General features: G+C 46.4%; 1 protein-coding gene across 10 annotated transcripts in view; it reads left to right on the plus strand.

Annotated features, from left to right (window-relative positions):
• adgrb1a (adhesion G protein-coupled receptor B1a) overlaps nt 1-27,281 on the plus strand; it is an 846,604-nt gene that overhangs the window by 262,158 nt on the left and 557,165 nt on the right. For 9 of the 10 annotated variants that reach the window (XM_038808775.1, XM_038808774.1, XM_038808778.1 and 6 more), the window contains exon 3: nt 22,329-22,487. The exons of the other annotated variant lie outside the window; for it this stretch is intronic. In XM_038808775.1, the coding sequence (XP_038664703.1) occupies nt 22,329-22,487 (159 nt within the window). The remainder of the gene's footprint in view (nt 1-22,328; nt 22,488-27,281) is intronic. 10 annotated transcript variants of the gene reach the window in all.

The raw sequence follows: 27,281 nt of genomic DNA on the forward strand, positions 1-27,281 counted from the left end.
CCACGCAGTCAAAGGGAGAAAGAACAAACACCCAAGGTCGAACCCAGGTCCCTGGCGCTGTGAGGCAGCAGTGCTAACCATTGTGCCACTGTGCCACCCCTGATAACAGATCAAAAGAGTGACTTAAGACTAACCCGAGGGCAGCTCCAGGATTGCCCATTTGCAGGAACCCGATTGCCTGCTGGAAATACAAGTTTTGCCTGAATTATATTGAATGTCTTGGAGGGTTGTATGTTGGACAGACAAAGAGAGTTTGAGATTTATAATGACACTACCTTATATCGAGGAGCACATTAACAATAAAACCAGATGGCTCTGAAGTGGCATGAGGAGGAAGCACAGCTCATCATCTGCTCCAAAAATCTGAGTGTTATATATGAGTAATGCTTGCGCAAGGCAATAAGTTACAGTAATGATGTCAACATAGAAACCTAATTGTGCAACTTTGATTGCTGGAACGACAAGCATAGATAGAAGGATCTATGTTGTATCATAGTTTGTAAAGATAATGGTGAAAAAAGCTTATTCTTCAAGAGCTTCTGAACAGTTATGTCAGGAAGTCTTGTTCGAGACATGTTTCTTTGAAGAAGTCAATCAAGACTGCTCATGTAAATAGATGTTGCAAAGATTTCAGGAACAGATATATTGAATTATCCGGCGCTGGGGTTTTGGCAGGGGCGAATCGCGAATTCTCCGGCGCAGGGGTTTTGGCGGGGGCGGGAATCACAGATTCTCCGACCCGCGATGGGTAGAGAGGCCGCCCGTTTTCGGCCGGTCCCGCCGGCATAAATCAAACCAGGTCCGTGCTTGCGGGACCTGGCTCTACTCTATGGACAGCCTGCAGTCCTCGGGGGGGGGGGGGGAATCTGGCCCGGGGGATTGCCTCCACGGTGGCCTGGCCCGTGGTCGGCGCCCACCGTTCCACAGACGGCCCTGTGCCATGGGGGCACTCTTTCCCTCCACGCCGGCTGCTGCCATGGCCGGCGCGGAGAAGTACCCCCCTGCGCATTTGCTGGGATGATGCCAGCACATGCTGGCACTCCTGTGCATGCGCCAACTTGCATGGCCGGTGGAGGCCCTTCCGCGCCGGTTGGCGCAGCACCAAGCCATTCTGCACTGGCTGGTGCGGCGCCAACCCTGCTGGCACCGGCAATGCCCCTTCCTCCGCACCTTCTGGGCGGCCCAATACCGGAGTGGTTCATGCCACTCCTCGGCGTCGGTATGGTCCGCTCCGCCGGGTAGGGGAGAATCCCACCCCACATCTTTGGGGCGCAATTCTCCGCACTCACGACGGTGCGGAGAATAGCGGGGGTCGTAAAATTTTACGCCCACGCTAGTCTGACGCCCTCCCACTATTCTCCCCCCCCCCCCCCCCCCCCCCACGCCCGACTCCCGATACGAATCGCTGCTGCCGTTTTTTTACGGCCAGCAGCGGTTCTCAGCTGGCCGATGGGCCGAGTTCCAAGCCCTTTACGGCTGTTTTTACGAACGGCAAACACACCTGGTCTGGCCGTTCGTAAAAACGGCCATAAAGTGCCGATTTTTAAAACCATGGCACCGATTGGCACGGCAGTACCACGGCCGTGCCAAGGGTGCCATGGGCCCGCGATCGATGGGCACCGATCGCAGGCAGCGGGTCCGATACCCGCGCACTCTTTGTCCTTCCGCCGCCCCGCTGTATCACTTCGCGGGGCAGCTGAGGGGCATCCCGGCCCGCGCATGCGCGGGTTTCACGCAAATGCGCGATGACGTCATCCGCGCATGCGCGGGTTGGAGTCTTCCAATCCGCGCATGCGTGGCTGACGTCATGTGACGCGTCAGCCGGCGCAAACTCTGGCAAGCTGGCTTAACGAAATTCGTTAAGCCCGTGATGCCGGAGTTTACGGCGTCGGCATGCTAGCCCCGACCGGGGACCAGAATCGGTTCCCGGTCGGGGAGGGGGAGGCTGGCGTCAAACCCACCCGGATTTGACGCCAGCCTTACGATTTCTCCCTCTCTGGGAGAATCGCGCCCTTGATGTGTACGTTTGATGTAGAACGTATGAAGGAGCATGCAATTCAAAAATTCTTCGGAGGACTCGAAAAATGGAAAGAGAAACCAAAATCCACTCGGTGGACCGTATAGATTGATCACATACGCTGGATGTCAATGCATTCTGTTCCATATGCTCTACTGTCAACTGACTTGTGCTCAGCCAAAGAGTATTGTTGTGAACAATAGAAGGAAGAGGGTTGACTGATTGAGTGTTCAGCAGCTCTGGAGCAAATTTCTGCCAAACAATGGAACTGCTCTAACATCAGAGCCTTCATTCATTGTAGTCCAGAATGTAGTCCAGAACGTGTACGGTCTAGCAGGTATGAGTGACTTTGTGAATGCAGCAGCACAGCTTCTTCATCCCAGGCTGAAATACCAAAAGTTCAACAAGTTTGAGGTTTAGGAAAAGTTAGGTCTAAATGATCATTAAATGATGGTTGAGGAACATGATGATTTAGGTATTGTACCCTTGAAAACAAGCTCCTTTTACATTTGACTTCTTTCACAACATTGGAATTGTGGTGCTGCATCAGTATGGTCGGACATTGGGCTCATTTTTGAAGTTCCGACCTTAAAAAACATTTTAAAAAATAAATTTTGAATACCCAATTATTTCTTTTCCAATTAAGGGGCAATTTAGCACGGCCAATCCACCTAACTCTTTGAGTTGTGGTAGTGAAACCCAGGCAGACACGGGGATGATATACAAACTCCACACGGACAGTGACCTAGGGCCAGGATTCGAACCTGGATCCTCAGCGCCATAGGCAGCAATGCTAACCACTGTGCCACGTACCACTGTTTAAAAAGCGTTTCTGATCGATGCGAGACTGTGATGGGTCAGTGTGGAATGGATGGATAAACGGAAAAATAAAGAAACATCAGGTGATGCTCATCATCATTAAAACTGCACACCATTCAAAGACCAACCAGGGATAATCCCTGTCTTCTCTTTCCCATAAACGACCTTAAACCAGTCCCTCAAGCCTCCTCCACTCTCACCTCTGACAACAGAGCTCATGGACATTTTTTTGTCACAAAGGACAAGTGCAGCCAAACAGCTGCCTATACACAGGCTGCATGGTGCCATAGTGGTTACCACTGCTGCCTCACAGCGCCAGGGACCGGGGTTCAATTCCACCTTAGGTGACTGTATGTGTGAAGTTTGCACGGTCTCCCAGTGTCTGCGTGGGTTTCCTCGTGGTTCTCTGGTTTTCTTCCTCTGTCCAAAAGTGTGCGATCTAAGTGGATTGGCCAGGCTAAGATTTCCCCTTTCTTGTCCAAAAGATGTACAGGTTAGATGGGGCTACAGGGTTACGGGGATAGAGCAGTGGACCGGGCCTACGTAGGGTGTTCTTTCAGAGGGTTGGTGCAGACTCGATGGGCCGAATGGCCTCCTTCTGCACTGTAAATTCTATGATTCGCTGGTCGCTGAACTCATGTCTTTCCCTAGGTTCAATTCCATCTCCCACAATGCTGTCTCCAATCTCACATTGTCCTGCATTCTCTATTATGTCGGACCAAACTGTGTCCCACTCATCTTCCCTTCCTGAGTCCAATATTTACTGATATTGTTAACAGTCCCTTTGCCTTGGGCACTTCCCACAGCTCCAGTGCACCCTTTCCCCCATCGTCGCCACCGCTCTTCAAATCTTAAACTATTGTACACCTATCTTGAATGGGTTTGATGTATTACTCCCATGACTTGTCGTCAGTCTTCAGGCAGCAGTGGTAGAAATCACATTCAAATAAAGAACTCACATTATTGTTTAACCAAATTTGTGTGTGATTGATTTGTTTACTTAGAAAATAAGCAGGCCACAATATAATGGCAGCAGCAGAAGCATGGTTTTGAAGATTTGACTGAGTAGAATATAAGACTCAACCCTTCCATATCCAGCTGAAGAAAAGAATTGGTGTGAAAAATCAAACAACTATCCAAACTCATTCACGATAAGTGACTCTGCAGCTCTGTAGAAATCCTACATATGCTGAATCACTGGAGACATGGCTGCAGGGTGACCAGGGATGGAAACAGAATGTCCAGGGGTATTCAGTATTTCGGAAGGACAGACAAAAAGGAAAAGGCGATAGATTGGCAGTGCTGGTTAAAGAGGAAATTAATGCGATAGTGAGGAAGGATATCGGGCGGAATTCTCCGACCCCACGCCGGTGCGGAGAATAGCGGGACGCGCCGATTTTTCCCACGACGCCGGTCCGACACGCTCCCACTATTCTCCCCAACGCGCAAATTTTTCTGACCGCCTTTCCCGCGAATAACCCCGTCAAATTGCCCAAAACGGCCAAAACCGGCCTCCCGCTATTCTCCGGCCCGGATGGGCCGAAGTCCCGACGTCGGCACGCAAGTTGAATACGCCGGCTGACACACCTGCTTTTCAAATTCGTCAGCCAGCTCAACTGGCTGACGAGGAGGTGAGCGGACCGCCGGACTGTGAGCAAACCAGGGCTGGCATCCCGGAGAACGCAGCGAACAGTGGGGGTGGGGATGATGGGGGGAAGGGGGGGGAGAAGGAGAAGGGGGGAGAGGGAGAGAGGGGGAGAGAGAGGGAGGGAGAGAGAGAGAGGGAGGGAGAGGGAGTGAAGGGGGTGGGGGGGGGGGGGAGAAGGAGAAGGGGGGAAAAGGAGAAGGGGGGGAGGGAGAGGGAGAGAGAGGGGGGCCGCTCGCGCCTTTTTACGACACGGAGCGGTGTCATTGTGGCGTCATTCGGGAGTCACAGCCTTTTCACGTCATTTGACGCGTGACACCCGCGGCCCCGCTCCTAGCCCATTTCTGGGGCGTGAATAGCTCGGGAGCAGGTCCGTATCGGGCCGCCGTGAAATCGGCTGAGCTTCACGACGGCCGATCGATTTTTATCGGGAGCGGAGAATACTGCCCATCATGTCTGACAATGTGGAATCTGCACGGATAGAGTGGCGAAACACCAAGGGGCAAAACACATTTGTGGGCATCGTATATAGACCTCTAAATTGCAGTGGTGATCTTGGAAATGGCATTAAACAGATAATTAGAGACACGTGGTGATCAAGGAACATCTATAATTGTGGGTGATTTTAATCTGCATATAGATTGGGCAACGCAAATTAGTCACGATACCGTAGAGGAGGATATTCTCAGGGCAGCACGGTGGCCTAGTGGTTAGCACAACCGCCTCACGGTGCTGAGGTCCCAGGTTCGATCCCGGCTCTGGGTCACTGTCCGTGTGGAGTTTGCACATTCTCCCCGTGTCTGCGTGGGTTTCGCCCCCACAACCCAAAAATGTGCAGAGTAGGTGGATTGGCCACGCTAAATTGCCCCTTAATTGGAAAAAATAATTGGGTAATCTAAATTTATAAAAAAAAAAGGAGGATATTCTGGAGTATATATGGGATGGTACTAATAATATCTTTCAGTTCCTCCCTCTCACTAAACCCTGCATTCCCAGCAGTTCTGGTATCTGATTTGTGTCCTCATTTGTGAAGACAGAAAGTTTGTGTTTAGTTGCTCAGCCATTTTGGTGTCCCCTATTATATATCCCCCTGTTTCTGATTGTAAGGGACCTACATTTGTCTTCACCAATCTTTTTATGCTCCCTCCAAGCCTACTGACGTGCACTATTTTCCCCTTCTTAATCAATCCCTTGGTCCTTCTTTGTTGAATTCTAAACTGACCTGTTGTTTTGCTTGGCAAATTTGTATGCTTCTTCTTTGGATCGAATACTATCTCTAATGACCCTTGTAAGCCATGGATCGGCCAACTTTCCCATTTTAGTTTTGTGCCAGGCAGGAATAAACAATTGTAGTTCTGCCATGCGCTCCTTGAATGTTTGCTTTTGCCTATCCACTGTCATCCATTTAAGTCACCTTCCCCAATCAATCAAAGCCAACTGATGCCTCATATCATCAGAGTTTCTTTCATTAAAATTCAGGACCCCAGTCTCAGAATCAACTACTTCACTCTCCATCCTGATGAAAAATTCTATCATATTATGGCCGCTCATCCCCAAGGGTCTTTCACAACTAGATTGTCAATAATTCAATTTCATTGTACAGTCCCCAGTCTAGAAAGGCCTGTTCTCTAGTTGGTTCCTCAACAATGGGACAAGAAACCCATCCCGTATACACTCCAGAATATCCTCCTCTACGGTATTGTGACTAATTTGCGTTGCCCAATCTATATGCAGATTAAAATCAGCCACAATTATAGATGTTCCTTTATCGCATGCGTCTCTAATTTTCTGTTTAATGCCATTTCCAAGATCACCACTGCAGTTAGGGGTCTATATACGATGCCCACAAATGTTTTTTGCCCCTTGGTATTTCCCAATATTAGTAGAGAAATGGTGTTGGGGAAATGTATGGGGTTGAAGGCTCATAGATCCCTAGGGCCCGATAATCTACATCTCAGAGCATTAAAATGAAAATCGCTTATTGTCACAAGTAGGCTTCAAATGAAGTTACTGTGAAAAGCCCCTAATCGCCACATTCCACGTCTGTTCGGGGAGGCTGGTATGGGAATTGAACCGTGCTGCTGGCCTGCCTTGGTCTGCTTTAAAATCCAGCTATTTAGCCCTGTGCTAAACAGCCCCTTAGAAATAATGGATGCATTGGTGGTCATCTTCCAGGATTCTATAGGCTCTGGAACAGTTCCTGCAGATTGGCTTTTGGAGATTAGCTGATGAAACTCCACTATTTACAAAGGAAGATAGAGCGAAAGCAGGGAATTATCGACCAGTAGGCCTGACGTCAGAAGTGGGAAAATTTTTAGAATTCATTATCAAAGACTAGAGCAGAGCACTTAGAAAACAATGGCAAGATCGGATAGAGTCAGCATGGACTTATGAAAGGGAAATCATGCTTGACAAAATCATGCTTGAGTCCAAAGATGTGCAGGTTAGGTGGCTTGGCCATGCTAAATTGCCCTTAGTGTCCAAATAAAAAAGGTTAGGTGAGGTTACTGGGTTCCGGGGATAGGGTGGAGGTGTGCGGCTTATGTGGGATGCTCTTCCCAGGGCCGGCGCAGACTCGATGGGCTGAATGACCTCCTTCCGCACTGTAAATTCTATGTTCAACTGGAATTCTTTGAGGATGTAACTAGTAGAGTTGATGAGGGGAACCAGTCGATGTGGTATATTTGGACTTTCAGAAGGATATTGACAAAGTTCCACATAAGAGATTAGTCTGCAAAATTAAAGCACATGGGATTGGGGGTAGTGTATTGCGAAGGCTAGAAATCTGGTTGACAGACAGGGAACAAAGAGTAGGAATTAAAGTGTTTTTTTCAAATTGGCAGGCATGACTAGTGGGGTACCGCAGATTTAGATGAGGGAATAAAATGTAATATCTCCAAATTTTCAGATGACACCAAATTGGGAGGGAGAGTGATCAGCGAGGAGGATGCAGAGATCCTTCAGTGGGATTTGGACAAGTTGAGTGGCCATATGAATGGCCGTAAAGAAGGCGGTAAAGAAGGCAACTGGTAAGCTAGCCTTCATTGAGAGAGGATTCGAGCACAGGAGCAGTGATGCCTTGCTGCAATTATATACGGCCTTCTCGAGGCCACACCGGGAATATTGTGTGCAGTTCTGGTCACCTTATCTGAGGAAGCATGTTCTTGCTTTAGAGGGAATGCAGCAAAGGTTTACCAGGCTGATTCGTGGGATGGCAGGTTTGACAAATTAGGAGAGATTGAATCGATTAGGATTGTATTCGCTGAAATTCAGAAGAATGAGCAGGGATCTCATAGTAACCTATAAAGTTCTAACAGGACTCGACAGGGTAAATGCAGGAAGGATGTTCCAGATGGTGGGTGTGTCCAGAACCAGGAGTCTGAGGATAAGGGGTAGACCATTTCGGACAGAGATGAGCATAAATTTGTGCACCGAGAGAGCCTATGAAATTTGTTACCACACAAAGTAGTTGAGGCCAAAACATTGTGGGCAGGAAATAGCTTCCGACGTCAAAATCGCGGCAGGCGCTGATTTGACGCCAAATCGTGTTCTCTGTCACCTTGAAAATGGCGTAAATGCGTGTAATGACCTCCAATTCGCATTATTGGTTGGCCAATTGGAGTATGAGCTCACTCAATGATAGCTCATTGAGGGGGCCCATATAAGCACCTGTGTAGGCTTTGTGAACAGTCTTAAGTTGACTGGAATGCTAGCAGCACTGTTTGGAGCTGCTCTTGTATCTAGTTATTGGAAATAAATATTGGTGTGGTGACGGGACTCCTGCTTCCTGTGGATTATTACAGTGGCGACAAGGTAACAAAGAACTTTGCGGAGACCAGCTGCCGCACTCAGGGGGTGTGGGGGGGGGGGTAAGCCTTGCTATTTCAAAAATGCCGTTTTTTGGGAGGTTAGATGCATTCGACCAGACTATTGAGGACTGGTCCCAGTATGTGGAGAGAATGTATTACTTCTTCCGGGCCAATTATATAATTACGGACGAAAGGAGGCGGGTTATCCTGCTGTCGGCGTGCGGACCCTCAGCTTTCACCATTATACGTAGTCTAACTTATCCAGATGCCCCGGACACGAATTCTTTCCAAGAATTAACGGAATTAGTGAAAGAGCACTACGACTCAAAACCACCCCTCATTTTGCGTAGGTACAGATTCTACACAGCGAAGCGGGAAGACAGGGAGTCAGTCACAAATTTCTTGACCCGCCTGAGAAGGCTGGCAGAAAAATGTGAGTTCGGCCCGACGCTAAATGAAATGCTTCGGGACTGGTTAGTGTGTGGCATAAACAACCTCACAATACAGAAGCGCCTGTTGGCGGAAACGCAGCTAGACTGCAGGCAGGCGTTACAGCTCACACTGGCCCTAGAAAAGGCAGCTTTTGGGGCGCAGGAACTACAGGGCATGCCAATGGAGGTATATACCTGTGAGAGGGACTACCACAATGGGTCCAGCTACCAGATAGCCGCTCTCAGGAAAAGCCTGAGGAATAGAGGGCCAAAGGAAAACCCCAGAACTGCCCCCAAGTCTGCTAGGACTAACTGGAGACAGGGGGAAGTATCGGCTGAGGCTCCCCCAACAGAGAAGGACCGTTTTGGCACCAGACAGAGTGAGGTAACAGCGACAGAAACCCTAGAAGGAGGTAGCAAAAGAGGAATAACAGGTGGGGACGCAGGGAAGTATACAACCTAGACGCCCCATCCTCCTCCGAAGGGGAACAATTATATAATATTGCGATGAAGAAAGCAGAACCTATTAAGAGTACCCCACGGGTGAACGGTCGGCCGACAATAATGGAAATAGACACGGGGGCGGCCATATCAGTATTGGGAGTGGCAGCATTTTAAAAAATCAAAGATGGACTCCAGCCACTAACCCTAACAAAAACATCGACGAAACTTAAAACCTACACGGGGGAACCCCTGGAAGTTATAGGCACGACTCATGTACCCGTAGAATATGAGAAATAATTGCTCAGATTACCGTTGACGATAGTAGAGAGCTTAATTGGACGGAACTGGCTGAAAGACCTAAAATTAGATTGGATGAAAATTTTCCAGAGTGGAAGCGGGCAGTTGAGTGGAGTATTCAAAAATACCCGGAGGTCTTCCAAGAATGTTTGGGGGAAATCATAGGTGCCAAAGCAACTTTGCACGTGGACACAGAAGCCCTTCCGAAATGTTGTAAGGCCAGGGCGGTACCTTTCGCGCTAAGGAAGAAAGTAGAGGTCGAAATAGAAAGGTTACGGCGCGATGGCATTATCAGACCAGTACAATTCTCGGAATGGGCAGCGCCGGTGGTACCAATTTTGAAGCCAGATGGCTCGATACGTGTCTGTGGAGATTTCAAACAAACGGTAAACAAATACGCACTGCTGGACAAATACCCAATCCCAAAAATAGACGACCTATATGCCAAATTGGCAGGTGGGCTTTTGTTCACGAAACTGGACATGAGCCACGCCTACCTGCAGTTAAAACTGGACAAGGACTCCCAGAAGTTTGCAACGATCAACACCCTGAAGGGCCTTTTTTGTTATACTAGGCTACCTTTTGGAGTGTCATCAGCCTGCGCTATATTCCAGCGTACGATGGAAAATATTCTGCAGGGACTACCACAGGAGGCGATTTATTTGGACGATGTCTTAATCATGGGTAGGACGAACAGGGAACACTTAAGGAACCTGGAGTAAGTGCTCAGGCGTTTCGCAAAGGCAGGCGTACGGCTTAAAAGAGAAAAATGTGTTTTTCTGGCCCCACAAGTGACGTACCTGGGATATAAAGTAGACGGGTTGGGCTTACACACATTGGAAGACAGAGTAAGGGCAATAAAAGAAGCCCCAGCTCCCACCATGGTCCAGGAGCTACGATCATTTCTAGGGTTGGTAACCTATTATGGAAAATTTATTGAAAATAGGGCGTCCATCCTCGAACCCCTCCAGCAGCTACTAGAAAATGGGCAAGAATGGAAATGGTCCGCCCGCCAAAACCGAGCATTTAGGGACATTAAGGAACAGCTGTCATCCGAAAATGTCCTAGAGCATTATGACCCAAGGAAGGAGTTGGTGGTCACTTGTGACACATCCCCTTATGGGGTAGGAGCCGTCTTAGCCCATAGAGGAAGTAATGGGGAAGAACGGCCAATCGCCTATGCTTCGAGGACCTTGGCGATGGCTGAGAGGAAGTACGCCCAAACCGAGAAGGAAGGACTGCCGGTGATATTTGCAGTAAAAAAATTTCACCAGTATCTGTATGGGCGGAAATTCACCATAGTGACGGACCATAAGCCATTATTAGGGTTATTAAAAGAAGACAAGTCAATACTCCTGATCGCATCAGCTAGAATCCAACGCTGGGCGTTGCTACTGGCGGCGTATAGATACGTTCTGGAGCACAGACCGGGAACGCGAGTGGCAAATGCAGATGCTTTGAGAAGACTTCCCCTCCCGGACACTCCGCCGCAAATACCAAAAGTAGAGGAGACAGTAATGACTCTAAATTTTTTGGACACCCTACCAATGGACGCACAACATATTCGGTTGTGGACGCAAAAAGACCCAGTTTTAGCCAAGATGAAGCATTTACTGCTAACAGGGGAACTGGAAAGACCAGTGGAGCCCCAGATGCACCCATACTGGAGCAGAAGGGACCAAATAACCGTTGAAGACGGTATCCTATTATGGGGAGCCCGGGCAATCGTCCCAGCTCAGGGCCGTCAGGCAATCTTAACTGAGTTACATCACGGACACCCAGGGGTGTCTAAAATGAAGATGCTAGCTCGAAACTACGTTTGGTGGCCAAGTTTGGACACAGACATAGCAGCCTTGGTACGTCGGTGCCAGGAGTGCCAACCGGGGCAAAGAGTGTCACCAGCGGCGCCATTGCGCCCGTGGGAATGGCCAGGCAGACCGTGGACCCGCCTGCATATTGACCATGCCGGCCCTTTCATGGGCTCAATGTTTTTGGTGATAGTGGACACCTACTCCAAATGGTTGGACGTCCACCGGGTAAACACGGCAAGCACAGCATCGACAATCGAAAAGCTCAGGGCCTCGTTTGCAACACATGGACTACCGGAGGTATTGGTGTCGGACAATGGAACGGCATTCACAAGTGGGGAATTTGGAAAATTCCTAAAAGAAAACGGAGTCCGCCACATCAAGACGGCCCCTTATCATCCAGCGTCCAACGGCCTGGCAGAGAGAGCGGTCCAGACACTAAAAGCGGGGCTCAAGAAGCAGCCGGCAGCGTCAATGGACACAAAGCTCTCCCGCTGGCTGTTTGACCACACCGCATTCCACAACGTGCATACCGCCAGCTGAACTCTTAATGGGATGGCGGCTGCGAACGAGGAAATTTAACGGGGAAAGTGGAGAAACAACAGGAGGCCCAACGCAGGGGGCAAGATAATAGTCGGCAGCAGAGACATTTCCAGGTGGGGGCACCGGTTTGGGTCAAGAATTATGGGAATGGACCAATGTGGGTCAAAGGCACGGTAGAGTCCCAAACAGGGCCCATATCCTATGAAGTTTCGATAGGAGGTAAGGTGCTGAAGAAACACCTAGACCAAATAAGGGCTGCGGAACCACACCTAGAGGCAGGCGAAGCAGGGCCGCCTCAAGCTGGGATAGCCCAGACGGAAAAGATACCCACACCCCAGCCCTGAGCAATTTCTCCAGACCCCGTCATCCAGTCGTCAGAGTCGGAGATGGACACGTTTGACGAGGCCACCGCGACACCTCTCCCCGAGGAGGAGGAAGAACAACTTCCAAGGAGGTCGTCAAGAAAAAGACGGGCACCTATAAGGTACACCCCGCCCACGTTGGAGAACGACCTGGCGGACGACACAGAGGTGACAGACCTGGACATGAGGAGCAGGAAGAAGCTCAGAGCAATGCTAGCTGGCAGGAATTCCTCGGACCTTGGGTGGGGGGGGGGGGGGGGGGGGGGGAGGGGGGTAATGACCTCCAATTAGCATTATTGGTTGGCCAATTGGAGTATGAGCTCCCTCAATGATAGCTCATTGAGGGGGCCCATATAAGCACCTGTGAAGGCTTTGTGAGTGTAGTAATCCACGGGAGGCAGGAGTTCCGTCACCGCACCAATATTTATTTACAATAACGATATTACAGGAGCAGCTACAAACAGTGCTGCTAGCAGTCCAGTCAACTTAAGACTGGCTCACAAAGCCTGCACAGGTGATTATATGGGCCCCCTCAATGAGCTATCATTGAGGGAGCTCATATCCAATTGGCCAACCAATAAAGCCAATTAGAGTTCATTACAGTGAGCAGTCTTAAGTTGACTGGAATGCTAGCAGCACTGTTTGGAGCTGCTCTTGTATCTAGTTATTGGAAATAAATATTGGTGTGGTGACGGGACTCCTGCCTCCTGTGGATTATTACAATGTGTTTCACTCTACACGTTCAGTAGACACCGTTTGCTTATCATTACCGGGCCTGACCCGGTATTCTCCAGAACCTCCGCGATTCTCCGCCTCCAATAGGCTGAGTTCCCGACGGCGTCATTCACTTGTGTTTTTAAAGATCGTGAAATCGGCATGGTGGCTGCTGAGGGAGAGAGCGGGGGTACAGAAAGTGTCCAACATTGCCATAGTTTGCTGACAGTTGTGCAGCTGGTCGAGGGACTTCTGCCAGTGCTGGAAGGGGTGGCCAGGAGGTGGGCTGTGCGATCAGGGTGGATGAGCATGGCGTACCATTCCCGCAGCTGGCTAGGCAGCCATGCAGCTGCGCACACCACTGACAGCCCACTTTGAACCTGATACCATGGGTTGTATAGATGTCCCCCCAGCCTCTGGCCCCAGATGACCCATCAGCTGTACGGGCGCACTCCAGCACAACCAGTGCCACCTTTTTGCTGGGATAAGTGTGTGTGGGGAGTGTATTGTGTATGTGCGGCTGCAGCTCATCAGCCTCCTGAGTGTCAATCATGGACCTGGCGAGCCTTGAGCCATTTATCATTGAAATCGATTGTGTTCCACGTGGCACCAGTGCTAGCCCTTCAACAGCGGAATCGGTCTAGGTACAGCGTGAATTTTTCTGTTGTGAAAGTCCACGGATTCTCCGTTGGTGTCAACACTTAGGGCTGGATCCTCTGTCCAGCCCTACCAGATTTCTGATTCAGCACGCCGGCGGGATGCTCCGTTTCGCCAGCTGGTCAATGGGGTTTCCCGTTGGGAATGGGATGCAAAACGGAGCATCCCGCCAGCGAAGAATCCAGCCCTGTATGTTTTTAAGAAGCAGTTAGATATAGCACTTTGGGCGAAGGCGATCAAAGGCTATGGGGGAAAGCGGGATGAGGCTATTGAGTTGGATGATCAGTCATGATCATAATGGATGGCAGAGCAGGCTCGATGGGCCAAATGGCCTCCTCCTGTTCCTATTTTCTCTGTTTCTATGCTTTGGGATTGCACCTCACTGTAGCCAGTAGGCATCGCATCCTACCTAGTAAGTTTGTTTAACCATGAGAGAGCTTAAGTAGTTGAGGTCTACCTGCTACGAAGTTTAAACAGGAACATAAATTAAACATTGGATTTGAGGTGGTCTCGCTTTAAGCAGAACTCCACAGGCTTTGTGAGCAGTGCTTAAGTAAATCCAAGAAAAATCTGAAAGGGTTTGGCAGTGCCACCATTGCAGTGAAGGAGCAACCCAAGACCAGCTGAAGCAGTGGCCACTAAAGGAACAGCAGCTCAGAGCTAAATTAACTCCATAAGTGCTGCAAGAAACTTGAACAGATGTCAAACGCCCCACACAGCATTAAAAACCCTGCAAAAATCTAAAACATGACCACAGTCAACTGGAAACAATCCGAATTTACTCAAAACACATCAAGCTGTATTTTCTACAACTCAGTATCTCTGAAATAGATAAGCTATTAGAATTGCTCGAGGCAATAAAGGCCTTGGCAGACTGAACATGCGAGGTTTGTCTGATGACCCATCTTAAAATTCCAGATAAGATTTGGACAAATCGATTACCAGTGAAGCTCAATTTCAGAATACATTATTTGGAATTCATGTCCTTTAGGCAATGGCCGACAGACCGCTGATCTATTCCTATGTAGGCTCAGAGCCAAGGAGCATGATTACGATTTCACAGTAGCTGAGCTAACCAATTGAATATTCAAGTGTGCAATAGTATTTACGCCACAGGAAGTATTTCAAAAAGACCTCTTGGACCAACCCAAAGATTGTGTTGCATTGTGGAAGCATTATACAAAGCAGACACAAGTATGAAGCCATACTATTCAGTCAGCAGAATCTACAGACGATGTGTAATACATCCACCATTGGTCCAGTTGTCAGTGTAGGCAAGTGTACTGATCAATGCGGACGGTGTGGTCTCACATATGCACCCAGAAAAGGCCGAGCATTCAACGCTGTAAGCAAGGCATGTGGCACCAGAGGACAGTGAAAGTGCCAGTGTAGAAGACAATCATATAATTTAGAATGCAGAAGGAGGCCATTCGGCCCATCGACTATGCACCGGCCCTTGGAAAGAGCACCCTTCCCACATCACCACCCTATCCTCGTACCCAGTAACCCCACTTAACCTTTTGGACACTAAGGGGAAAATTAGCATGGCCAATCCACCTAACCTGCACATCTTTGGACTGTAGGAGGAAACCGGAGCACCCGGAGGAAACCCACGCAGACACGGGGAGAAAGTGCAAACACCACACACACAGTCACCCGTGGCCAGAATTGCACCTGGGACCCTGGAGCTATGAGGCTCAATGGCCAGAAACAATTGGCTCAACACCATGAAAGGCCACAGGCAGACAGGAACAGCATTCCTAACAACAAAGACCACTCAGCTGCAGAGCTCATTGCAGCTTTGACCAAATATGGACCAAAGAATTGAATTTCAGAGGTGAGGTGAGTTAGGGTTGAACAAGTGTGGCGTCAAGGACCCCGAGCAAAACTGAAGTCAATAGGAATCGGAGGGGAAAACTCTTCACTGGTTGGAATCATAACTCGCAAAAAGAAAGACAGTTGTGGTCTTTAGAAGTTCACCCTCTTAACCCTCAGGAAGGAGTTTCTTGAGGTTGTGTCCGAGGCAAAGCATCTTAAGTTACTTCATCAATGATGTTCTCCCATCATAAGCTCAGAAATGGGGGTGTGCACTGATGATTGCAGTGTTCAGTTGCAGTTGTAGCTCCTTGGATGATGAAACAGTTTGTGCCTGCATGCAGCAAGACCTGGACAGCGTTCTGGCTGAAAAGTAGCAAGTAATATTCACACCACTCAAGCGGTCAGGCAATGAGTATCGAAAACAATAAAGCATCTGACCATCTCCCTGGAACATTTAATGGCATTATCGCTTTGAATTCCCCCACCATCAACACTCTGGGGGTCACCATTGACTAGAAAGTTAATTGACCCAGTTATGTAAGTACTGTTGCCAAAAGAGCAAAAGAGTTTGGGAATTCAGCAACAGGTGTATCACCTTTTGACTCTCCAAAGCCTGACCATCATCTACAAGGCACAACTCAGGAATGTGATGGAATGTTCTTTACTTGTCTTGAGTAGTGTGACTCCAACAGCTCTCAACCTGTTGATTGGCACTCCCTCCACTACAAGCATACCATAGCTGCAGTGCACACCATGCACACAATGCACTGCACCAAATCTCCTTTAACAGTACCTTCCAAAGCTGCGGCCTCCACCAGCGGAAGGACAAGGGCAGTGGACGCATGGTAACACCTGCAGTTGTACATTCCCCTGTTATTCGCACACGATTCTGACTTGGAACTATATCGCTGTTGCTTCACTGTCACCATTTCATAATCTCCCGAACATCACTCTGGTTGCACTTACACCACGTGGACTGCAGCAATTCAGAAGGTAGCTTACCACTACCTTCTTAGGGGCATTGGGGGAGGGGGGGGAGGGGGGGGGGGGACTTAAATGATGTCCTTGCCATCAATGGTACATAGCATGAAAGATTAAAAAGAAACAAAGGATAAAAGAACGGGGTGTGCCGATGGGTTGGATGGACAGGTTTTGTGGAGTATAAGCACCAGTACAGACCAATTGGACTGAATGATCTGTTTTGGCACAGTAGATTTGATGTGAATTACTTCCAGTCTCCTGTTTTTAATGGTTAAAAGAGGAGTTCCCATTCCTTAAGGCACTGACAGACCTATTCCAAATAAAATTATGATCCAAGAAATCCATGGCCAGAAGGAATGTTTATACAATTGCAATTCATCACTTCTTGATTAATGTAAGGTCTAGTCCAGACAGCAGGGGGTGCTCACAACCCATTAGGTAAAGCCTGAAATTGTTGTTAATGCATTCAGGGTTTTTAGATTGCCTGCAACATTGCGATCTTTCCAGGTCTTTATCGGTCTTTCTTTCAATCAAACTAACCTGCTTGGTTGCGCTAATTTTGCAGCTTGCATTTCCACCACTCGGGTTCACATTGCACCGAATATCGTGACTGAAACCGTCCCTCGGTGCTTTCATTGGCTGGCAGTTGTTTGTATCAATTTGCTGGCACAGTGATAGGTTAACAATGTGATTTGTGTGTGAAGTGACTACAAAGTTTTGCAAAAAAAATGGTGTGAGAAATACAGTTCAGTCTGTGGCTTTGCTGTTCCTGTGAATTCATTAATCCCCTGATTAGCTGGCACTGTTGCCTGTGTCCAATGTCAAGTCATCTTTTACTGTCTCTAAGCAACAGCTCAGGCACACCAGTGTTCAAAAGAGAGGCTAAAAAAAAACTGAAATCTTGGAACTTTTCAAACAAATCGTGTTAATGCTGGAACTGGACAGCAAATCACTCAATGTTTAAGTGAGAGAAATAAGCAGATTACCATTTTGTGCATGACCTGCCAATGGAATCGCTTAGCGCCAAATCGTTAACTTGTCTGTCCCTTTCCAATGCTGACATTTGTGTGTTCTTCATCGTTGCCCCTCCTCCCCTGCAGTCATCAAGTCAAGATGTCAAGGGGCAACACGGTAGCATGGTGGTTAGCATAAATGCTTCACAGCTCCAGGGTCCCAGGTTCGATTCCCGGCTGGGTCACTGTCTGTGCGGAGTCTGCACGTCCTCCCCGTGTGTGCGTGGGTTTCCTCCGGGTGCTCCGGTTTCCTCCCACAGTCCAAAGATGTGCGGGTTAGGTGGATTGGCCATGCTAAATTGCCCGTAGTGTCCTAAAAAAAGTAAGGTTGGGGGGGGGGTTGTTGGGTTACGGGTATAGGGTGGATACGTGGGTTTGAGTAGGGTGATCATGGCTCGGCACAACATCGAGGGCCGAAGGGCCTGTTCTGTGCTGTACTGTTCTATGTGGTACAATACCAAAAAATGCCTTTCTGCTCTAGTGTCTAACTTGAATTATCACTCTTCCTATGTGAATCCAATCTCTGAGAATTGGCAGGCTCTTTTACCATTTGGAACTCACAACCAGATACAGTTCTCACCTTGCCATAAACCCATACATCAACATGTTCTAGCAGGCCCCACTCTAAAGATTGGGTCAACAACATCAAGTTGATTTTTCACCTCAACTATTCAGGCACACAGATATAAATGCTGAACATTCTCTACCCATCATCCCAGCTCCTGCATTGGCTCATCTTTGAGCTGGAACAGCCTGAACACTTTTGAACTGTAGCTTGTGCATGCAGCCTGAATTGGGTGGTACGTAGAGGCTGGGGGTAGGAGGGGAGGGTACTGGTCAAGCAATTTTCATGGCTCAACCTCATTTGAAACAATTTGCCGAACTGTCCTTTTCAATAGCTCACTGACCTTGGGTCGAGAATTACGGTAAGCGATTGATACTGAGAGGCCTGCAGGAGCCCTTGAAGGGAAGAGGTATAATTCAAGGACGTGGACATCGGTGGCAAGGCCAACATTTGTTCCCATTGCCTTTGAACTGAGTAGTTTGTGAGGTCATTGCAGAGGGAAATTAAGAGTCAACCACTTTACTATTGGTCTGGAATCACTGGAAGGCCAGGTGGTGTAAGAATGACCAATATCCTTTCTTGAAGGACAGATAATGAACCAAATGAATGATAGTTTCATAGTTACCATTACTTAGACTGGCTTTCAATTGCATATTTTATTAATTGACTGTAAATTCGACCCTGCCAGGGCATTTGAGCCCATGCCCCCAGAGCATTAGTCTGGGTCTCTGACATGGTAGTCAAGTGACATTACCACTATGCTACCATCTCGCTCATTTGGCAGTTGCAAAATGAACAGAGATAAACATGATGCCAGTGATCATAACAATGTCATCTGACCTGGGCTGGCATTTACAATTATTGCCCTAGCAAGAGCTTTGACAGTCTCAAAATTGGATTGGATGGACAACACTTCAGTTGACCATACAGTTTTGGCTTTGTTAACGCACTGTTTTTAAGCACTGAAGAGGATGCGGACACAAAGACAATCACCCAGTGCTACTTTACGAATTGAACCAGTGGAGGATGACATTTTTTGTTTTCATTTTGGTATAACGGGTCCAACAAGGTGAGAGGAACATTGATTGGGGCTTGAGGGAGATTAAAGTAAATGTAAACCAGTGGTGAATCTTAGCGGGCAATGCTAGCCTTTTTTAACCAATCCCACTGGCAGGAAATTGATTAAATCAAAGTAATAAGAAGTAAATTCATGCCAGGTCTAAATCAGAAAATTGATTTGATTCGCCAGTTTCCTTCTGAATGGGTTACGTTGAAATTATTTCACGTTATGTCGGTGATTAGTTCCAGTTTTATACATGATTTGTTAAGAGATGGAATAGTGCCAGTTTGTGATTATTTTCTAGTTTGAGTTTGCTGCCCATCCATTCTTCGACACGAGAATGTGTTCTTTTTAAACTGGGCTCCTGGGTAAAGTAAATGGATAGTCTACGACTGATATTTAATCAATGCATTTAACTTCAATGTATTTCTCTGTCTGATCATTGTGAGATTAATAATTAGTACTGCTTAGTAAGATTGTCAATGAGATTTCATTGTTACCAAATAAGATCTCCCTTCTTGCCCCGATCTAATTTTAAACTTGACGATGTATGTTGGTATTAGATTCGCTTGGGGTGAAATTGGGCTCCGGCCAAAGTGTGGAACTGGTCAGAGCAAATCACGCCCCAATTTATTTTCTGTGGAATTCTATAGGTGAAAAAAATGGGCAGCTAATTCTCTACTGCCCATTTTACACTTTCATCAAAGATTGATTTTGCATTCGCTCTGTTTTAAGTCTAAATTTGTAAAAAAAAGTCCCGAACATGAATTAAGTGCACATGTAGTTTAACTCTGCAATGATGAAAACCACTTTATGGTGCATTTATCGTGTGTCAAGTTTGCCACGAGGCAGAAATAAGATAAGACAGGTGTACAACTTTCATTCCATTTTTGACATAAAAAAACTGTCAGCATACTGTTCTAGGTTTATCTGGCTATTTTCTTAAAATCGAAGCTACAACATATATCATTTCCAATGCTTTATGGTTTATCAATCACTTTCAGAACTGCAACCACATCTTGGTATCCTATCTTCATTTGTGTTTGCAACATTTACTTCTAATTGATAGCTTCATGGGTCCAGGCACTGCTTTTTATGTCAAAACAAGTGAGAAATGACATTGCACCTAACTTGTGGAACAGTATTTTAAAATATATGGATGCATGTTTGATATCATCATTAGAACCTAAATAGAAGAAGATGCTTTTTAATTGGTTTTCCTCTTGTCTATCTTTATCTAATTCACTGTTCTTATTCTCTGTCCTTTCCAAATGTCTGTCTTACCAATTGCAATATTTTCCCATGTCTGCCTTCCTCCTTTCTTACATCGATCTTAGCCACTGTCTTGTTTTCCCTGACCAGCATTGATATTTCAGTATTTTGCTTGCCCTTTCCTTTGCTGATCTTGATGTCTTCTTTGCCAGCACTTCATGAATTTACTAGTCGGGGTAGGGTACAGTAGTAGTTATGTTGCCAGTCTGGTAAACTGGAAGACTAGACGATTGAACTGGGGGACACAAGTTCAAATTCCATCATGGCAGCTGGGGAATATTAATCAAATAAATCTGGAATAAAAAGCCAATGTTAGTTATGGTGAGCATGAAACCACTGCAATGTTGTAAAAGCCCATCAGATTCACTGATGTCCTTTCGAGAAGGAAATCTCCTGGTGTGGCCGATTTGTGATTCCAAGCCCAAAGCAATGTGGTTGATTCTTAACTGTCCTTTGAAGTGGCCTCTCAAGCCACTCAGGTCTATTGAAGCAGGTGTCTCACCACCACCTTTGAGGGCAATTTGGGATGGGCAATAAATATCAATCTTGCCAGCTGTGCCTACATCTGGTTAATGAATAAGAAGAAAAATATCATTTGGCTCCGCGCTTTGCTATTTCTTTTTGTGCTGTTGATGTTTGCTCTTTCTTGCAACCTCCTTTATTGCTGTTGAATACCTGTTGCACTTGGGCTTCCGACTCTTTTGCACTCTTAATCTAAGAATTTACTGATCTTTTTGCTCGCTCTCTCTCCCTCTCCTTCACTTGTTCAACTCTCTTTTATTTGTGACAAAGACGTGTCTCCCTCACCCCCCCCCCCCCCCCCCCCCCCGCCTCCCAATCCTTCTTTCTCCTCACAGCTCTTATTCCAACCTTTCCTCCACTCTCTTGAATGCACTTTGCTCTTTGTTCTCTGATGCCTCTTTTACTCAACTTGGACTCCCAGCCTCCTTCGTTTGCATCTTTTCCTCCTGCTCTCTTTCTGGAGGTAATAACTTTTTTTTCCCCCGCAACCTGTTGCCTTCACCTAAATTGCTTTATTTGTTGAGGCTTCTGCAATCTAGTATTTGACTGAAATGATATATAAAAAGAAATACTGGTGACCGAAGACATTTTATTTTCAAACTTGCTGCTCTGACAGTAATGTCACTCTATACATCCTCCTCTTTTAGTAATCACCCTGTGATTCATTGTACAGCTACCAATGGATTTTCTTGGTTTTAAGCATCTCCTGAACACAAACCAGTTTAAGGTGATGGAACTGGCCGGTATTGATCCCTTTAATGTGTGTGTTTACACAGTTGTCAACCAATCAGAACTTTTCTGTATTAAGTATGCATGATGCAAGTGATAATGAATGCGGCTGTGCATTGGCTCAACAAGTTGCCGATTGGCTGAGGAAGAAATAGCTCACCTTGTGCTTTGGTCCTATCATATTTCTCTTTACACATATTTTTGTTGCAAAAACAGGACACAAAAAAAATCATTTGCCTTTATATTACACTGAAGATTTACTTTTTTGCATTTCCATATTTAATTTCCTTGTTTAGTTTTTTTCAGTCTTTTTATTACTTATTTTTATGGTTTTCCCCTCTCCACCAGCCTTATGGTCCAGTCGAATATGACATTACAGTACCTTTCAGGTATCCTCAGTTGAGCTCCAACTATTCCCACTCAGCAATTGAGGGTAACGTCTGTCAAGGATGATTGAACAGTTGGAGACTCGCAGCATGAAAACTCTCTGTATTGATGCCAAGGTCTGATTACGAGCACTGAAAACTGAAACACCGACAAGGTGCTCCGGATGCATCCTTTTCTGTTTATGCCTTGATCACAGTCAGCAGGTCCTCCTCCCTGACAGGAATACCATTGACTGCAGGCTAATGAGCAGTGGAGAGGAGAGAGAGATGGGGCCTGGAAGCAGAGTGCTTCATTGGCCCCACGGGTAAAGCTCATTGCATGATGCATTCATTTGTTCTTGTAGGCTTGACTGTAGTTAGCAAATGTAGCTTAGAAGCGCCGGGAAATTACAAACAAAAAAGTCCTGTATCTCATACTGCTCTGGTTCTTGACTAGGTGGCTGGAATGCCTGGTCGTCTTGGGGTGACTGTACCAAGTCGTGTGGGGGTGGATTGCAGACCCGAAGCAGGACCTGCCATTCCCAGTTAGAGGAAGGGTTTGTTTGTGAAGGAATTTCAGAAGAAGGAAGATTATGCAATAAGCAGCCTTGTAATAGTAAGTTTCAATTCTTTTATAGGAAAATGAAGACTGTATAGTTTGGCCTCTTGATTTAGCTGTTCTCCAAGATTCTCCCTCTATTCTCCTTTTTGACCTTTGCTTTCTACTTGAGCACTTTCACACATCCTCCTTGTGACTCCTGTGACAAAATCAAAGCACAAGTTTCTTCTCCTGTTTTCGCACCATAGTCCATCAGACCCAGCACCAACCGTTCTCCCAACCCCATCACCCAATTCAACTCCATACAGTACAGCACTGTATTTTAAATACAAAATACGGCACATTCCTCCTGTCCCTCAGCCACCGTTTCTGAGCCACCCTTATGAAACAGGCCGCCGGCCGACTCAGAATAAGTTCCTAGAAAAATGGCCAACTTCAAATAGGCTGCCTCAGAACTCGTACAAGAAATTCCCCTTTATTAATGGAGAGAATAGTTCTAGCTGACCTTATGTTAGCCTTCTTCAAAGCTTCAGAATGCTCATCTATAGGGTTGTTCCACTGGACTGCAATCTCAGATCTGGCTTGGTTTGTTGGGACTGGCCACTGTCCTGGTCTGACCTCAAGGGATGGAACTGTCCCTCATTCTAACATTTTCTTTTTTTGTGTTGGAATGTATCACTCTGTTTGCTATTCACACTCATGAGTCACTCCCTTTACTCCACTCTTAATCTCATCCCATATTTCACTCATTTTCCTGAGCATTACTGTTTTCATCTTACTTTTCTTATGGCCTAAAAATGTAAAGATGCATGTAGTAATTGCAATGTGTGTTATACTACTGTCTGATTTCTGTGTTGTTTCAAATATGCTTAATACTGTTGAATTATAGAGAAGACTTACCATCAATATCCCTGCTAATAACCTGCCATAAAGAATTATGTTCAATTTGGTGCAAACCTTTTGCAATAATTAAATGATGGCATTATCATGGACTTTTAAAATTGTTTAATGTCTTCCCTTGTTATTCCTTTCATGACATTTATAGAGAAATAGAAATGTTCAATTGTTGAGTGGGTTTCTCCCTAATAAGAAGCTGATGTATATGAGGGATGCCAGTTTGATGTTTTGTGGGTTTGGCTGGGATAATTATACCATACATGGGTCAAGGAGGGTTAATCAACTGGGATCCTGTCACCCTCTCTTAGAAATATGCCTGATGGATGTTGGGTGTGGATGTGGAAAGGTTCAAACAGCCTCAGTTAAAATAGCCTCATGACACTCAACATCACAACTCAAGCATGAACCTTTGCCGCTTGCCAATCCACCGGATGGTGGAAAATGTTTGTGGGTCCATCCCAAACAAGGAATCAATGCCGTGAAAAGAGAACAGGAGTTGGCAAGCGGAGAAAATTGGCTGAGAAAAGTCGTCAGGAAAAATATGACTCTCTTGCAACATTTCCCAGCTTTTGCAGACCTGTGAATACTATCACACTTCGATCTTACTGATTAACCCAGTCACCCTTAGCTGTCATTTGTATGCAGCGGAGCTTTCTTTGCTCACTTCAAGGTGCTTAGCTTCTGATAGGTCTTGTCAAGTTGAAAAATATATTTAAAAACCTCATCTGATGTGCAAAGAAATTTGCTCCAAATCTATTCATATTTCTTTCTAAAATCGCTTTCTAGACAGGGGAACACAGACTGGAGAACGAATCATCCAGAGCTATTTTTATGAACTCCTCAGTAGCCTGCATTCAAAGTAACATTGTGCAAGATTGGGTTTTTGCTTCTCTCAATTTAGGCTGGAGGTTGGCCACGGATAAAAGAGAAAGAAATGCTCTAAAGAGGATGGAATCTTACTAATGATCACATTATTTGGGGGCAGCACGGTGGCACAGCGGTTAGCATTGCTGCCTCACAGCGCCGAGGTCCCAGGTTTGATTCTGGGTCACTGTCCGTGGGGAGTTTACACATTCTCCCCGTGTTTGTATGGGTTTTGCCCCACAACCCAAAAAGGATGTGCAGGGTAGATTGACCACGCTAAATTCCCCTTAATAGGTAAACATGAATTTGGTACTCTAATTTTTTTTTTAAATGATCACATTATTTGAAGCACTTTTATAACTAAGACCAGCGAGGATTCTTGAAAGTGTTTCACAATTGAACTGAATTCTTTGGAGGATTATCAGCAGGCCAGCTGTGGATGATTTCACTTTAAAATGTAAAATTTGATACATAAAACCAATGGGAGAAATTTTGTGCATATTTTTCGTAAGGGCTTTATACAGTTTAATCACCTTCTGTTGAATTTTGAAGTTAATTTGCTGAAATGGTGAATTTATATGACTTCCCCATCCAATTCTCTGGACAGATTAAGTATAGCGGAGGGTGAAGCAAGAATATAGTCAATGCAAGTAGACATATTCATACATTACGCTTACTGGAAAGGCTGTGGTCTGTGCAGGAATTTATGTCCCGTACAAACACAGACACTAGCTTTCAATAGGAAGTATCCTTTAAATTGGCTCAAAATCTCAATATTTCAATGGAAGAAGTTTGGACATGATTGAATATGTAACTTGCAAATTAGCTAAGGATATTTACATATGAACATACATATGAACATAAAACAGACATACAAATTAGGAGCAGGAGTAGGCCATTTGCTTCTTTGAGTCTGCTCCAACATTTGGTAAGATCACAGTTGATCTGATCGTTACCTCAACTCTACTTTGCTGTCCACCCCCAATAACCTTTGACTCCACTGTTAATCAAGAATCTATCTGGTACAGCCTTAAAAATATTCAGTGATCCCGATGACAGCCTTCACTGCTGTCCAAGGAAGAGAATTCCACAAACTAACAACCCCGTGACAGAAAAACATTCTCCTCACCGCTACTTTAAATGGGTGACCTTTCATTTTTAAACTGTGTCCCCCTAGTCTAGTCTCTCCCATAAGGAAAGGCACTCTTTCAGTATCCACCCTCTCAATTCCCCGCAGGATCTTGTATGCCTCACGAACATCAGCTCTCAGTCTTCTAAACTCTAATGGATAAAAGCCCAACCTGGCTAACCTTTCTTCAGAAGATAATGCCTGCACCCCAGGAATCCATCCAGTCCACCTTCTCGGAATTGCTTCTAATGCAGTTTTATCCTTTCTTAAGTAACAAGACCAAAACTGTACACAGAAACCAGGGGCAGGATTCTCCACTGGCGGGATTCTCCGTTCGGCCAGTGCCGGGGGGTTTGGCGATGGCATGGGGCTGGCCAAAATGGGAAACCCCATTGACTGGCCGGCGTAATGGAGAATCCCAGCTGGGCCAGCATTTGTTGCCCATCCCTACTTGCCCTTGAATTGAGTGACTTGCTGGGCCATTTCAGTCAGAGGGTATATTTAAGAGTCAACCATATTACAGTTGGTCTGGAGTCACATCTGGGCCAGACCAGTTAGGATAACAGATTTTGTTCCCTAAAGGGCAGTTGGGCTTTTACGACAATTATCAATGCTTTAATGTCATTATTCAATGTTAATTCCAGATTTTTATTGAATTCAAATTTCATCATCCACTCTGGTGAGATTCAAAACCAGGTCCCCAAGATCCCGGGTCTCTGGATTACTAATCCAGTGACAATGCCACCACACCATTGTTTCCCCATGGGAAATTATACTCTAATCAATCCATGCAAATATGCTACCCCTTCCTCCATGAACTCTTATTTTGTGTAGTAACTTTTTTATGTCACACCTCATGGAATGCTTTTTGGAAATTCAAGTGTTCCATATCTATGGGTTCCCCTTGACTCACATTCCTTGTTAATTCCTCAAAGAAATCTTTCAGGAAGCCATGTTGACTCTGCAAATTGCTTTAAGAATTTATGAGTGACCGACTACAACCTCATAAATAATGGATTCTAGCATTTTCCCTATTACAGATGGCTTGCAGTTTCCTGCTTTCTGTCTCCTTCCTCTCTTGATTAGAGGAGTTATATTTGTTATTTTCCAATCTTTTCGAATCCTTCCAGAATCTAGGGGCTCCTGGAAAATTAAAACATTTATTGTATCTGCAGCCACTTCTTTTAAGATCCTATGATGCAGGTCATTAGGTCCTAGGAGCTTGTCAACCTTTCATTCTAATAGTTTTCACAGTATATCTTCCCTGGTGATTGTAATTTATTTTAGGTCCACCCTCCCTTGTGCCTCTTAATTTACAAGTATTTATTTTATGTTATTTGTGTCTTCTACAGTGAAGACGGACAAAGAGGGGCGGATTATCCATTTGGTAGACTATGAGCCAGATTCTCCTCTTCTGAGGCTAAGTGCGGAGGATCTGTGGTGTTTTACGTGAAACAATCGGTGTCTCCCCCTCACCGATGCTACAATCGGTAAGGGGCCAGCAGCGGCGCCACATAAAACTCCCGGCCTGCACAAAATAAACAGCCGGAGAATGGCCGGGGCCTGTTGTAAAACATGCACCAGCCATGCGCCAGCCTAACCTGCTGGATAGTGCCCTCCTGGCCATCCCCTGCCCACTCCCCAGCAGTCTGCCCAGTCCCCCCGGTCCTCGCTGAAGCGTCCCCGGCCAGCAGCATGGCTACTCCCGACTGTGGCGGCACTGGACACAGCCCGCAGCCGCCACGTCGGGTTCCCACACGGCTGAGACCAGAAGTGAACAGCGCCATCAGGAACTCAACCCATCTGGGACGAAGCATCGGGTGAGGGCCTTCAGATGATGCGCTGAGGCCGTCCCAATGGCATGGGGTGAGCGCCGCGATGATGCAGTTTCTGAGGGGGCGGAGCATTCAAAACCTGCATCAAACAGGCGCTCCTGCGTCAAACAGTGGGGTCTCCCTATT

This window comes from Scyliorhinus canicula, chromosome 10 (assembly GCF_902713615.1).
Source record: "Scyliorhinus canicula chromosome 10, sScyCan1.1, whole genome shotgun sequence".
NCBI lineage: Eukaryota > Metazoa > Chordata > Chondrichthyes > Carcharhiniformes > Scyliorhinidae > Scyliorhinus > Scyliorhinus canicula.